Below are 16,751 nucleotides of genomic sequence, written 5' to 3'. Positions count from 1 at the left end.
GTTGGACGCCTTCTTGACATGGCAACACATCACTGCTTCCTCACTGCCATTAGGCCCAACTACTGGAACTTCCTACATAATGTACCATGGGAATACCACAATCAGATGGACTGCAGTGGTTCAGGAACATGGCTCATCAACAACACCTCAAGGGCAACTGTGACAACAAATGCTGGGCTTGTTGGTGACAATCTATTCAAAAAACTGAAAACATTTCCAGTTCATGGTAGGAAGCTTGGTCGTGGAGATGAGCTTTAAGGAGCATCTGAATGAAAGGGAACAAGTTTGACAGCTTAGGTCCTTGGCAGCTGAAGATGGAACCACCAAGGATAGAGCCACTAAATACAAGGCGTTAGAATCACATCGTTGCAGGTCTGGAGGAGGACTCAGTCAAACATCTGAAATTAATTGCATTTGGAACAATTCCAAATTCTTGATTTAGTTATCTGCACTACATCAATATGAACCTGGGGATTTACAGAGATGACATGAACTGCATGACTTGCCACCCATGGAGGGATGTTTATATTACTCATATAAACACAGGCACACAAATCACAAGGAGATTAACCATAAACAAGCCTCAAAACAGCTCCTCAGTTCGAACAGTTTGACAGCTTTTTTTTTTAACTATTTGATCCTCAGGTCTAAAGCTTTCAACTTGAATGCAATTCAGTCATAACCAGAGGTCCTCACCCAAGTTAGATTCATTAATTCAGTACTCTGTGAATTGGCGGGAAAAAAGAGAAAATGTTGGAAACAGCGTGTCGGATTCAGCGCTTACAGGGAGAGAAACAGCATTGTTTCAGTGACCTTGCACAGAACCGGGTGAAGTTTCAACATGAAGAAAAGGAAGAGGATGGGGAACAACAGGGAAGGCTTATCAAGTCAAGTCAAGACACTTTTATTGTCATTTCGACCATAACTGCTGGTACAGTACATAGTAAAAATGAGACAACGTTTTTCAGGACCATGGTGTTACATGACACAGTACAAAAACTAGACTGGACTCTGTAATGAACAACACAGAGCAAAATAAACACACACAACTACTACACTAGACTACAGACCTACACAGGACTGCATAAAGTGCACAAAACAGTGCAGGCATTACAATAAATAATAAACAGGACAGTAGGGCAAGGTGTCAGTCCAGGCTTCGGGTATTGAGGAGTCTGATAGCTTGGGGGAAGAAACTGTTACATAGTCTGGTCGTGAGAGCCCGAATGCTTCGGAGCCTTTTCCCAGATGGCAGGAGGGAGAAAAGATTGTATGAGGGGTGCATGGGGTCCTTCATAATGCTGTTTCCTTTGCGGATGCAGCGTGTAGTGTAAATGCCCGTGATGGTAGGAAGAGAGACACCGATGATCTTCTCAGTTGACCTCACTATCCGTTGCAGGGTCTTGTGATCTGAGGTGCTGCAATTTCCGAACCAGGCAGTGATGCAGCTGCTCAGGATGCTCTCAGTACAACCCCTGTAGAATGAGATGAGGATGGGGGGGGGGGTGGGAGATGGACTCCCCTCAGCCTTCGCAGCAAGTAGATACACTGCTGGGCTTTCTTTGCTAGGGAGCTGCCTAGGTGAGATTCTCCGCCAGGTGAACACCAAGAAATTTGGTGCTCTTAACAATCTCTGCCGAGGAGCTGTGATCATGTGGAAAGTAGAAAATTTTAAATGACAAATGGAATGATGGTTCAAAGCAGCAGAAGATGATCATTTGGACAAGAAACAGAGGTTAAATCTGGAAAAATGTAATAGGGAACTGAAGAATCATTACCTGCAATTGTTATGCTCAGCCCCGTGCCCACAGGAATGAAACGTTTCTGGTTGGAAGATAAACTAATCTTTGAGCTAAATGTTAACGGTGTCCTAGTACAAAAACAGAATGACTGAAACAGGAATGGGTCAGACAGTGCACAGGAAAGAGCCAAGAGAAGGGAAGGAATTGTTGACAATAGCCGAGGTGTGAGCCAAGGAGTTGCAGGGAATGATCTTTTTGCAGTAATAAAGCAGAAGGCACAGTTTGCCTGGTGGAAGCATCATAACCAAGGGTGAAAGAAACAATGGAATTAGAACTGGTTTTGGCATCAGTTTGTTATTGTCACATGTACCAAGATACAGTGAAAATCTTGTCTTGAATATTGTTCATACAGATCAAATCATTACACAGTGCATTCAGATAAAATAATGTAAAACAATAACCTGCAAAATAAAGTGTAAAAGCTACAAAGAAAGTGAAGTGCAGGTTAATAATAAGCTGCAAGATCTTAACAAGGTACACTGTGAGGTCAAGAGCCCATTTTATATATAAGAGTTTTGTTCAAAGACTGAAAATGGCAGGATAGAAGCTGTCCTTGAGCCTGGTGGTACGTGTTTTCAGGTCTGCCTGATGGAAAAGGGGAGAAGAGATCAAGTCCGGGGTGGGTGTGGCTTTTCATTACACTGGCTGCTTTACTGAGGCAGTGGGAAGTACAGACAGTCCATAGAGGGGAGGCTGGCTTTTGTAATGGGTTGAGCTGTGCCCATAACTGTGTGCGGTTCCTTGTGGTCACGTGCAGGGCAGTTGCCATTCCAAGCCGTTATGCATCCAGATAGAATTCTTTTTATGGTGCGTCAATAGGGACGTGCCAAATTTCTTTAGCCTCCTGAAAAGTAGAGGCATTGATGAGCTTTCCTCCAGTGACATCAACAAGGTTGGGCCAGGACCGGTTATTGGTGATGTTCACTCCTACAAACTTTCCTTCAAGGGTACTGCTTCCCCTTCAGTTCAATTGCAAACTGTACTGCTTGTGCGTATTCTACCTTCCCTGAAAGAGAGCCCAACGATCTAAAAACCTGAAGCCCTCACTCTTCCACCATCTGCTTAGCCATGTGTTATACCATCCTATTTCTAGCCTCACTAGCACATGGCATGGGTAGCAATCTTGAGATCACCTGTCCTGTCCTTTAACTTAGCACCTAACTCCCTGAACTCCCTTTACAGGACCTTGTTACTCTTCCTTGCTGACAGCTCCCCCTCCCCCTTAAGAATGCTATGAACTCGTTTGAAATGTCCCTGATCTTAGTACCTGGGAGGCAACACACCAACCAAGCAACACACACAAAATGCTGAAGAATCTCAGCAGGCCGGGCAGCATTTATGGAAAAGAGTAAACAGTCGCTGTTTCATTATTCTTCATTAGTTATCATGGGTCCTGAAGAAGGATCTCGGTCCAAAACGTTGACTGTTTATTCTTATCCATAGATGGTGCCTGGCCTGCTGAATTCCTCCAGCATTTTGTGTGTGTTGCTTGGATTCCCAACCTCTGCAGATTTTCTCGTCATTGTGCTATTACCAACTGAGAATCTTGTTCTCAGCCACAGAATCTTCTGTCTGTTCCCCTAATCAATGAATTCCCTATCATCACTGCTCGCCCCTTCTCAGTCAAATACTGAGGTACAATGAAAAACTTTGTTTTGCACCTCATTCATACAGATTATTTCATTGCAACAGTACATTGAGATAGCACAAGGGAAAACAATAACAGATTGCAGAATAATAGTATTGCAATTACAGAGTAAATGCAGTGCAGGCAGACAATAAGGTACAAGGTCATAACAATGACCCTCACAACAATGTCAGAAATCCAGTGGCAGCGGGGAAGAAGCTGTTCCTAAGTTGTTGAGCACGGCTTGTCAAGTTCCTGTTCCTTCTAACTCTTTAGAAATTTGATGGTGGAGGAGAAGCAGCTCTTCCTGCATTGTAGATTGCGGATCTATATGCGACTGTGCCTCCTCCCCGATGGCAGTAACGAGAAGAGGGCATGATCTGGATAGTAAGGGTCTTTAACAATGGATGCTATCCTCTTGAAGATCCATTGGGGGGGAGAGTTGTATCTGTGATGGTGCTGTTGCATCTGTAATCCCCTGCAATATCCTGTGATCCTACGCATTGGATGCCCTACTGCAGGCTGTCATACAACAGTCAGAGCACCATCTATCATATAGCCATAGAAATTTGTAAGAATCTTTGGTGACATTCCAAATTTCTTCAAGCACCTAATGAAGTAGAGCCTCTGGCATGCTTTTGTCATGACCGCATTGATATGTTGGGCCCAGAATAGACCCTTTGAGATGCTGACACTCAGGATCTTAAAGTTGCTCAACCTCCCCTCAATGAGTACTGGTATATGCTCTGATGCAACTCGGCTTCATAAGTTCCACAGAGACAAGCTGAGCTGCAAACAATGATCAAAATATTGCTGTTATGCCAGAATTTAGTAAAAATGTGCCCAATGAAGCACATTCACACCATGATAGCAACAGTGAATGAGGAAGATTTTCAAGTTTTTTTTTCCATTGAGATAACAACAGAAATATTCTGTCAATTCATCTCCAACTAATAGTGAAAACGTTTTAACAGTCTGTTAATAGGAGGTCCGACTGCACATTGCAGAAGCATAGTTGCAGTTTGTATCATCACGGTTTAGAATGTCACATTAAAACACACTGTCCATCGTCATTTACTGGATGACTCTTCAGATGTTTGTGGGCAACACTGTGAAACAAACCGCAAAAGGTATCTCAGATGGACAACGTACTTCAGTTGCAAAAATAAAATGATTCATGCACACTGAATTGAACTTGCAGGCAGGGAGAACTAAGCAATAACAGTCACAGCTTTCAGCAAATTTTGTAGAATCTCCTGCTCCAGACTGTCAATTATCACAGGGGAGTCAGATGTTGACAATGTCTAGTTAGAGAGGCAAGAAAAGCACATATTAATAAACTGAACAACTCATTCCTTCAAAAGAAAGGTTTCAGAATAAAATGTTCAGTCAATTTATTTCTTTCACTCTCTCATGAGGCTTTCTTGATTCCGATGAGGTGCACAGTTCACTTTTAGTTCAATATCAATGAAATCGCTTACTCAAGGGGCTTGATTTTTTGTGATCTAGCTGTTGGTGAAGTTGCTGACACATGCAACCGTTTAAGAGTAAACTGAATACCAATTCACAGCGCTACTATATACAGAATTTGGGGAGCATGTTACCTAAGTTTGTTAGCTCTTCGAGAGGCTACACTGCAACTTATCTTGAGACTTAACACAAGTACAATGAACAATTTAAAGGACAGCCAAATGATAACCCACAGAGCACGTTATATCCTGTCTACTCTCATGAATTTTAAGCAGGCTTGATCACAATATTGCAGGCAAACCATCTTTGACATTAATGGTATAAATTAGAATAAAAGAGGTCTCTTTTTTTCCAATTTTTCAGTTGGATATTTCAAAAACTTCAAATAATATATTTAAAAAAAATCTTGTCCTGTTTCTTTTCTTTTTCAATCCCATCTTCCTTTTCCTTTTGAATTTGCTTTTTATACATTATTTAACATTGATTTATGTAGGGACTATCTTGGATAGACATTTTGGTTGATAAGGACCACTTACTGAGCTTTGTAACTATGACTCTGTAACCCACAATAAAATAAAACACAGACCTCATGAAATACTCAGCAGACCAGACAGCATTTGTGAAGAGAGAAACAGAACTTTGACTGCAGTCAATGATCTTTCACGAATTCTGATGTAAAGTCAGTTACTTGAAACTTCATTCTTTTTTATCGCTCTTCTCAATACCTCCAGGATTTCCCGATTTCCGCTACCTTTGCTTTGCTTTTTGATGTCTGCCACTTTAAAGGGTTAAAAAAAATTCTGCTCTGCTGATGGGGGAGAAATTCAACATTGGACCAGAGCATTAAATATATAATATAACAGCATTTCCTAACATTCTAATGGAATCAAATTTTGGATTTGAATATAGTATACAGATCAAATATTATGTCTTTTGCTACTTTTCAGAAGGCAAAGTTCGAAGCAGAGCAGTTTGATGCACCCTTCTCACACAGCACAGATCGCCTATGGAGGACAATGAAATGGGATTTCTAATCCCAGGTTCAGTGTAAAAGCGATATTAAATATTTGGATGTATGTAAGATTAACATTGTTTGGTGGTGTTCGTTCATTAATAGCCACAAACTTCAGGCCAAACATTTCTACTTTGCACTCTCATACCTTATGAGAATTTTATTGGCTTCACATGACCTCTTTCCAGCTTTCTTCCTCCTCAGTGAAGAACACTCAAAGATGTGACCAGATCCCTCCTTGTTTTTAGGCTGATATATGAAGTTATTGTCAATCTATCTTGCTCCTTACCCTCCCCAACACCCATTCCCAATGGTATATGTTATTATTCACCAATTAATCAAGAACATAACACGTCCCAGGTGTCTACAGACTTCCTAAATCATGACCCCTACAGAAACGCTACAGAAAACACAATCGCAGCTAGGAACTTAACACCATAATAGTTCCTGTAAAAATAATGAACACATTGACCACCGGAAGTGGGACAACATTTTGGCGTTGTGGTAAATAACATGTCATCAAGCTGCAAGGTAATGATCATCACGAACAACAACGAGTCCAACCCACCCCCATTCCCACCAGCGATACACAATTGTTGGATCTCCCAACATGCATATCACTACTGGCCAGAAAAGCAAATGGACAAGCTGTATAAATATAGTGGCTATCAGAGCAGATCAGTGGCTGGACGGCTTCATCTTCCTGCCACTCAAATCCTTTCCATCATTTATAAGGCACAAGTCAGGAGTACGATCGAATTCTCTCTTTATACCATTGTGGGGGCAGCTCTAACTTCACTAAGGAAACTTAACACCATCCAGGATTATGCAGCCAGCTTGATAGAGTTATTTTATTATTTATTTATTGAGAAACAGCGCAGGTCGCCCAGCAAACACCGATTTAACCCTAACTTAATCAAGGGACAATTTACAATGACAGATCAACGCACCAACTGGTAGGACTGTGGGAGGAAAGCCCACACGATCACGGGGTGAGCATACTAACTCCACACTCTAAAGGTTTGTTCACTCTGAGTCTCAAGTCATTATAACTTGGAAAAATAACACAGGTTCTTCATCATCGCTAAGTTTAAACACTGGAACTCCCACATTAACACCCCTGTGTGAGCACCTTTGCCATAAGAAATGTAACAGTTGAAGGTGCTCAGCTCACTACCACTTCTCAAGGGTACAACTTCACCAGTGAAGTCCAGATTCCAAAAATCGGATAAGTAAGAAAAGATTTACTCCAGTGACGTGATCAATCAGTTACGAAGTCAACAGAACAGCACCGGATACCTGTTGTAACATCATAACTTGCTCCCATTTGTAACCTTCCAGAGCAATACAAAATCCAACGTGAGTAGCTTACACCTTCATGGACTGCTTAGCTGTATGTGAGTGTCATTTATATAATGCATTCAAATCAGTGGCTGCCAATTCTGCACTGGGCAATCAATATGAGGAATGTTATCTGAATGCAAATTCCCTCTTTTAAAAAAGAACAAAAATACCTTACAGAGTTGCATGTCTAATATTTCTGGTGCCCTGTATTTAAAGTAGCTACAATGGGAACTCTAAGAAAATGCGACATTAAACTGGATATCTTTATTGAGCTCACAATGGCAGGGATTTGAGGAGATATAAAAAATCCCTGCAAAGTTTCTGGAATAAGTAAGTGAAAGTGTATAAAAATAAATATTAAATGATAGGAAGTACTTACTGGGGGTACGTTGCTATTAATCCATGCTGGACTTGGCTTTATTTCATCCCACATAATTAATCCTCTCGCCAAAGTCTAAAGAAAGAATCAAGAACAATGCCGTGTTTAGCAAACAATGGGGTATTAAAATATGATCCAATGACAATTACTGTATTTCTATGAATAATAGATTATGAACCACTGATGGTATTTTGTTCATTTCCTCCCTCCTATATAGGAGGTATTAAAAGCTACCAGGTTAAAAATCTCAAATTTCTCAGTGTCAAATTTCATCTGTTAAAAGACTGCTGTGTTTCACCTCATGTGCAAAACTGCTCAAGGCTGCTGGTTTAATACATGCTGTTCATGGCTTGCAGTGGGGTATACTGCTAAAGAGGAAGTAGGATACAGAACCAAATCTGATTTCAGAGACCAGCATGCCTGATAAGCAACAGAATTAGTAACATATTTTGTAAATGGATGAAATGCACTGGATGTAATCTATACAGGGGCTTATAGCCTCTCATGTGGTGTCATTGAGTAACAGAGTTACACATAATAGAAACAGGCCCTTTGGCCTACTCATCCATCCTGAGATGCCTACCTTAGTAGGTCCCATTTGTGTTGGTCCATATCCCTCTACCTAGTTTTCAATCCCTCAAAATATTTCCAAACCAAAGAAACTGAAAACACTTCCTTTAAATGTTGCAATTGTTTCAGCCTCTACTCCTTCCTCTGGCGGACCACTCTACATACCCACCACCACTTGTGCGAAAAATTTGACCCTCACGTCCCCTTTAAATCCTTCCCCACTCACCTTAAACCTATGACCTCAAGTTTTAGAACCCCCCTCCCCAACCCGGGGAAAAGATTGTGACTATTCACCCTATCTATACACTTCATGATTTTATAAACCTGTAAGGTGACCCCCTAGATCCATTCGCTCCAGGGGAAACTCTTCAGCTTATCTACTCTCTGTTATAGTTTAAGACCTGCAGTCCCAGAAACAAAGGTCCTGTGAAAGGCTTCCTTAGAGAATATCAGAACTATTTTCACCACAGGTGTTCATGCATTTTGTGATATTGATTCACAGGAGCTTAGCAAGCTATTTTCCCCACATGAATAGTCAATGACATTTTGAGGTTACCTTGTCAGGATAATATGCATCTTCAAAGGGAGTTTGCTCATTGTGGCTTTATCATCCACTTACTGTCTTTGCCCCATATAGCACTAGAAGTTGCGGATTTGGAACGTGCAGTTGAATGAACTTTTGGGAGAGCCCTGCAGTGCTCCATTGGTGAGGGAATGGATGCTGAGTGTGGCAGATAAGGTACGAATCAATAGGCTGCTTTGCCTTGAATTGAACTGTGATCTTGAGTGCTGTTGGAGCTGCACTTATTCAAACAGGTGGGGATATGCAAATCCACTCCCAATATGAATTACAGATAACAAAACAACTTTAGTTGGAGATGAGTTCATCACATGATACCCAGCTTCGGAATTTCCCTTGTTGCCAAAATATGTATGTGGCTGGTCCAAGTAAGTTGCTGGTCAATGGTGGCCTCCATTCTACTGGTTGTAGGCAACCTACTAGTGGTAATGTTAGTTAAAACAAAAACAGGTGATTGAAGAATCTCCTGTTGGAATTGGTCATTGCTTGGCTCTTTGTTGAAATGACTGTTACTTGCTACCTCAGCCACCATGTTCTGAATCTTTCTCATTTTGTACCTCTCCATCAAATCTTCCCCAAACTTCCTTTACTTCAAGGTGAATAATTCCAGCTGCTCCTTTCCAACTTTGCGGCTGAAATCCCTCATGCCTCAAATCAATTTAGTGAATCTTTCCTGTACTCTCAGGACCTGCACAACCTTTCTAAAACTAATTGTGCTAGCCTTGCTTGAAAGGTTTGGTAAAATCTCCAAGCATGGAATTAGGTGAGCACCCACTGAACTAAATGTTAACAATGAAAAAATACAGGTGGAGTTAACTGCAGCTCTTTGAACAGGGTGGTGGATTGGTGGCGTAGCGGTTAGCCACAACGTTATTACAGCTCGGGGCATCGGAGCTTGAGGTTCAACCCGGCATCCTCTGTAGGTTCTCCCCAGGGAATGTGAGTTTTCCCTGGGTGCTCCGGTTTCCTCCCACAGGATTGATTAATTGGACAATGTAAACTGTCCCACGATTAGGTTAGGGTTAAGTCTAGTTTGTTGGGGCCGCTGGGGCAGCATGGTCTGAAGGGCTGAAAGGGTCAACACTGCAGCCTATCGCTAAATAAGTAAAAGTACAGTGCTCAGTTGAGTGCATCAGCCAGTGGGACCTGGCTCCAAAGAAATTTATTTGAAAATCTGCAACATCCCCACCCTTGGGTCCTAATTACACTCTATTGGGCAGCTGACATCATCCTCAATCTCAGCACCAGACAGGTAAAGCCTTCAAGGAAAAACGCAGCACTGATTCTTTGGCAATTCTTAACTCTAACAACCTGTTTCATCAACCTTTCTTCCAACTTCCACCCTGCCCTTACATCCAATTGCTCTATTTCTGATGCCTCTCTACCTTTTCTCGAACTCTGGTGATAAATTGTCTACCGATATATTTTATATACCTGCCGATTCTAACGGTTATCGGGACTATACCTCTTCTCACCCTGTCTTGTGTAGAAACATTATTCCCTTTTCTCAGTTTCTTTGCCTCCAACACATCTGTTCCCAGGATGAGGCTTTCCTTCCCAGGACATCAGAGATGTCCTTCTTCTTCAAAGCACAGGGCTTTTCTTCCTCCACCACGGATTCTACCCTCACCCACATCTCTTCCATTTCCCAGACATCTGTGCTCACGCCATCTTCACACTACTTTAACAGGGATAGAGTTCCTCTTGCCTCATGATGTCCTGATGAGCCTCTGCATCCAACACATCATTCTCCACAACTTGCACCATCTTTACCACCAAACTCACCTTCGCCCTCTGCTCAATTTTTGCTTTCCACAGTGATCCCTACCTCCGTGATTCCCTTGCTGTCATGTGCAGAGCAGTTGCCTTACCGAATCATTATGTAACCAGACAGAATAACTTCTATGGTGCATTGCTAGAAGTTGGTTAAGGTTGACGGGGACATACCAGATTTCTTTAGCCTCATGAAGTAGTAGAGGAATTGGTGCATTTTCTTGGCCATGACATCAATGTGATTGGACAGAGAAAGTCTATAGGTGATGTGATCTGATACAGGTTTATAATGTTACGAGTGGCATATTATAGAATGGTATCTTTCTTCCAGGGTTAAAATACTAGACGGGATACATTTAAAGTGAGAAGGGGCAAGTTTAACGATGTGCAGGACAAGTTTATTTTACACCGAAAGGAGGGTGTTTGGAACATGGTACCAGGGTGCTGGTGAAGCCACTATGACTGAGGCATACAAGAGACTTGTAGACAGACACATAAATGTGCAGGGAACAGATGGATATGGACACTGTGTAGACAGAAGAAATGAGCTTAGTTAAGCATTTAATTCCTGGTGTGTCACCACATCGTGATCCGAAGGGCCTGTTCCTGTGCTGGACTACGTTCCACGGATGTCACAGCATGGATAAATGAACTTGTGAACAGAAACTCTACTTAGACAGTGAGGCTTTCACATTTAATTCCAGGATTAGTGTCCAATTCAAAAACTATGACATTTGAGTGAAGGAACAGGAATGAAGTCAGAACAGTTAAAATAATTTTTCTACGGGGGTGGAATTCATCGTATGTTGACTTGTACATTGTACGCTTTTAAACCATATCCTTTCTCTTGCTGATGACACCACTCACATCAGCGGAATCTCAGATGGTGATGAAGAGGCATACTGGGTAGATCAGCTGGTTGGACGGTGTTAATAGACAATAGGTGCAGGAGCAGGCCATTCAGCCCTTCGAGCCAGCACCGCCATTCAATGTGATCATGGCTGATCATCCACAATCAGTACTCCATTCCTGCCTTCTCCCCATATCCCTTGACTCCACTATCCTTAAGAGCTCTATCTAACTCTTTCTTGAAAGCATCCAGAGAATTGGCCTCCACTGCCTTCTGAGGCAGAGCATTCCATAGATCCACAACTCTCTGGATGAAAAAGTTTTTCCTGAACTCTGTTCTAAATGGCCTACCCCTTATTCTTAAACTGTGGCCTCTGGTTTTGGACACCCCCAACATCGGGAACATGTTTCCTGCCTCTAGCATGTCCAATCCCTTAATAATCTTACATGTTTCAATCAGATCCTCTCTCATCCTTGTACAAATTCCAATGTATACAAGCCCAGTTGCTTCAATCTCTCAACATATGATAGTCCCGCTATCCCAGGAATTAACCTCGTGAACCTACACTGCACTCCCTCAATAGCAAGACTGTCCTTCCTCAAATTTGGAGACCAAAACTGCACACAATACTCCAGGTGTGGTCTCACCAGGGCCCTGTACAACTGCAGAAGGACCTCTTTGCTCCTATACTCAACTCCCTTTGTTATGAAGGCCAACATGTCATTAGCTTTCTTCACTGCCTGCTGTACCTGTTTGCTCACTTTCAGCGACTGAAATTGGTGTTGCCACAACAACCTTGCACTCAACATCAGCAAGACCAGGGAACTGATTGTAGACTTCAGGAAAGGGAAGTCAGGAGAAAGCAGAAAAGACCTAATTGAGGGGTCAGTGGTGGAAAGGTAAGCAGCTTCAAGTTCCGAGGCATCAACATCTCAGAGGCTCTGTCCTGGAACTAACACATTGATAAAGTCATGAAGATGGCACCCAGTGACTATATTTCATTCGGAGTTTAAAAAGCATTAGTTTGTCACTAAAGACTACAGCAAACTTCTACAGACTTTGACAGGTATTGCTTGGTATAGAGGGTCCATTGCATAGAATTAAAGGAGGCTGCATAGGGTTGCAAACTCAGCCAACCCCACCACTGGGGACATGTTCAAAGGAGGTGCCTGAGGAAGGGGGCATCCATCATTAAGGACCCTCACCCTCCAGAACATGCCCTCTCCTCATTCCCACCACTGGGAAGGTGTCATAGGAGCCTGAAGACCCATACTTAACATTTTAGGAACAGTTTCTTCCGCTCTGCCATCATATTTCTGAACCGTCCTTGAACAGTAACTCACTGTTCCTCTTTTGCACTAATTATTTATATATATTTATGTAACTTATAGTAACTTTTATGCCTTGCAATGTACTGTTGCCACAAAACAAAGTTCATGACATATGTCAGTGATAACAAACCTGATTCTAATCATGTAAAGAAAATCATCAGGTATGCTTTATCTTTCCACCTGTTCACTTAATAAAAGAAATGACAGCTCCTTGCATCAGTATCTCTTGGTTCCTCAGTTCTATTACACTATCGTTTCAGAGATGCATAATTCTGTACTTTTTTTTAGTAAATGGAGTCACCCATTCTACAAATTCTCTCACCACCTTCTGCATTCTTCCTCACATGCTTCATTTTACACCAGACAATCTGGTATCAGTAACAAACTTCAAATTACATTCCTCAAGTTCTTTATGTCTGAATTATTCATATCACTTCAGAACAAATCACTCCAAATCAATTCTGACAAGCCCAAGCACATCCATTTGCCCCAGCTAATTTTCTTTAACATCTTGTCCAAATTAGGCATAACTAAATACACCTTTTTGAAATCCATTCTGTACATAATGTCCTCGGCCCTTTATCTGCACACCATGTTCAATCTTTCTCTGCACATTTCTAGTAAATACAAAGCTTGTCTATGTTGATTTCATTCTAACAAACAAGGACATTTCTCTAGTTAAGTTTAGGCAAACAGCATTATCACAAGAATTCACTTCACATAACTTGTTCAAGTTTATTTACTTACTCGCATTAGAAGAAATTCTGGCTTCACAAAGTCCAACAAGTACTGAGTGTCTGGGACTCGAAGCCAGTCAGCAATCGATCTATGCAACATAGAAGATGAGTTAGCTATTCAACATTGCCTGTCATGGATACAAGAGTCACTTTTCAAAAGTATGAAAGGTTTACCATAGAAGAATGTGCCACAGATATCAGAGAATGATATAAAGTATAAATCACTGTAATAAATCATAAAGTGCTGGAAATGATCAGCAAACTGAGCAGTATCTTTCAACAGGGAAACAGAGCAAAAAAATTTCAGGTTCATCTAGAAACATGATCAACTCAAAATGTTTACTTTGCTTCTCTTTCCAGATAGCGTTGACCTACTGGCTATTGTACCACTTTATAATCTAATGACTATTCCATAAGACAGAAGAGCATAATTAGGCCATTTGGCCCATCAAGTCTGCTCTGCCAATGACAGGTGGAGGCAGTGATTGTGGGGATGGCCAGAGGCTTTATCCCAGGGCTGAAATGGCTAACACGAGGGGGCATAGTTTTAAGGTGCTTTGTAGGTACAAGGGAAATGTCAGAGGTTAAGTTTTTCACACAAGAGTGGTGGGTGCATGGAATGCACTGCCAGTGACAATGGTAGAGGTGGATACAATAGAGTTGTTTAAGAGACTTGTAGATGGTACATAGAGCTTAGAAAAATAGATGTCTATGTGGTAAGGAAATTAGGTAGTTTCTAGCATAGGTTGTGGGCCAAAGGGCCTGTAACGTGCTGTGCATTTGTATGCTCTATATTCAATCATGGCTGATCTTTTCTTCTGCTCCTCAACCCTACTCCCTGGCCTTCTCCCCATAACCTTTGATGCCATATCCAATCAAAAACCTACTAAGCTCTGCCTTAAATATACCCAGTGACTCGGCCTCCACAGTTGCCTGTGGTAATAAATTCCACAAATTCACCACCCTCTGGCTAAAGAAATTTCTCCACATCTCTGTTTTAAATGGACGTCCCTCTATCCTCTGGCTGTGCCCTCCTTTCCTAGACTCCCCCACCTTGGGAAACATCCTTTCCACATCTACTCTGTCTAGGCCTTTCAACATTCAAAAGGTTTCAATGAGAAACCCCTCATCCTCCTAAATTCCAGCGAGTAAAGACCTAGAGCCATCAAACGTTCCGCGTATGATAACCCTTTCATTCCTGGAATCGTCCAAGGGCACTTAGCTTGGTAAGCAGTCTCATGTGTGGTACCTTGTCAAAGGCCTTCTGAAAGCCCAAATAAACAACATCCACTGCATCCCCTTTACCTATCCCTCTTGTAATCTCCTCAAAGAATTCCAACAAGTTTGTAAGGCAAGATTTTCCCTTCAGGAAACCACGCTGACTTTGTCCCATCTAGTTTTGTGTCACCAACTACTTCATAACCTCATCCCTAACAATTGACTCCAACATCTTTCCAACCACTGAGGCCAGGATAACTGGTCTATAATTTCCTTTCTTAAAGAGTGGAGTGACATTTGCAATTTTCTAGTCCTCTGGCACCATGCCAGAGTCCAATATTCTTAAAAGATTATTACTAATGCCTCCACAATCTCTACTGCTACCTCTTTCAGAAACATAGGGGTGCAGATCATCTGGCCCAGGTCCAGGTGTACCCTTTGGTCTTTCAGCTTTTTGAGCACCTTCTCCCTTGCAATAGCAACTGCACTCACTTCTCTTCCCTCACACCCTTCAACATCTGGCACACTGCTAGTGTCTTCCACAGTGAAGACTGGTGCATAATATTTATTTAGTTCATCTGCCATCTCCTTGTCCCCTGTTATTATTTCTCTGGCTGCAATTTTTAGCAGTCCTATATCCACTCTCATCTCTCATTTATTTTATACAGACTTGAAAAAGCTTTTACTCTCCACTTTGATATTGTTTGCTAGCTTGCTTTCATATTTCAACTTTTCCCTCCTAATAATTCTTCTAGTTGCTCTCTGTAGGGTTATAAAAGCTTCCCAATCCTCTGTCTTCCGACAAATTTTTACTTTGTTATATGCCCTTTCTATTGCTTTTACATTAGCTTTGACTTCCATTGTTCAGTCACAGTCGTATTATTTTGCCGGTCATAACTCATGAACCCGTGCTGACCACTCCATGAGTAATGGAAAGAAAAAAGGGAGCTAAACCAGAAATCTCCCATCTGTAATGGACAGAAACTCAAAATGAGATACCACACATTCCTCACCCGTCTAAAAATCTTCCAATCTTCCCACACTTTGACTAAAATAGAACATCTGCTTAAAGCCATACGCTGCTTGAAACTTCACTATTTATTCTTAAGAACGGTCTCACATTCAGATGCAGCATTATTTGCCTTGTTATTGGTTAGGACCTACCATTTAGTCTCACACAGGCTTACTTTACTGTGCACATATTTCTCTTTCACAGTTTCAGGTGCCTAAAAGGAAGAAGTGGAACAGTCAACTAACCAGCTCCAATCCGAAGCTCCCATCCACCAGCAGCCGCCTCTGTAGTACCAAGGAACAGGAGGACCACCTGCTGAGAATTTTGTTTTAAATTCCACTTTTTGGGATGTGGGCATAACAGATAATGCAACATTAACTGCCCATCCTTAACAGCTCTTGAGAAGGTGGTGGAGTGGAGCTGCCACCTTGAACTGTAATTGCTGTCCTCTTGAAGCTACTAAAGGAACTATTGGATGGAGAGTTCTGGGATTTAAATGGATCAGTGGAGAGGGAACAGGGGTGTGTGTGTGTGTGTGAATGTATCACGAAGGGTCATTGGTGTGCACATGCTGCACTTGCAACATTTGTCCTAGTTGAGTTTGAGAATTACTGACAGGAATTTAGTCAGAGCTGAGTTTATTGCCACATGTACAAGAAAATTTAAGCACAGATGTAATAATAAACTTACTTGTGGCAGCAACACAGGCACATCGCACCAGACAAGCAATGCTCACATTAAAATAACATATTAAGCATAAATTAAACACAATTTTTACAAGGAAACACAACTGAATCAAAAAAGTGCAAGTTGGTCTTTATGTTGCTGAACTGTGCTGGTGAGGGATTTGCCGGCTGGTTCAAGTACTGGAAGGTTGAAGGGAAGTAGCTGTTCTTGAACCTAGTGGTGTGGGACTTCAGTCTTCTGTACCTCCTGCCAGATGGAAGCCATGAAAAGATGGCATGGCTCATATGGTGGGGATCTTTTATGATAGACGTTACCTTCTTGAGGCTGTCTCTCCTGTATATACTACCAATGGTGGGGAG

The 16,751-nt window shown here is 41.8% G+C and overlaps 1 protein-coding gene across 1 annotated transcript in view; it reads right to left on the bottom strand.

The window, feature by feature from the left end:
* The window catches only part of anapc1 (anaphase promoting complex subunit 1), a 235,295-nt gene that overhangs the window by 58,768 nt on the left and 159,776 nt on the right, over positions 1 to 16,751 (bottom strand). The window contains exons 33-34 of the mRNA XM_059982885.1: positions 13,486 to 13,564; positions 7,635 to 7,709 (exon numbers count right to left, since the gene is read on the bottom strand). Of these exons, the coding sequence (XP_059838868.1) occupies positions 7,635 to 7,709; positions 13,486 to 13,564 (154 nt within the window). The remainder of the gene's footprint in view (positions 1 to 7,634; positions 7,710 to 13,485; positions 13,565 to 16,751) is intronic.

The sequence above is a fragment of the Hypanus sabinus genome, chromosome 10 (assembly GCF_030144855.1).
Source record: "Hypanus sabinus isolate sHypSab1 chromosome 10, sHypSab1.hap1, whole genome shotgun sequence".
NCBI lineage: Eukaryota > Metazoa > Chordata > Chondrichthyes > Myliobatiformes > Dasyatidae > Hypanus > Hypanus sabinus.
Note: the sequence above shows the minus strand (reverse complement) of the source record. Positions and strands in the feature narration are given on the sequence as shown.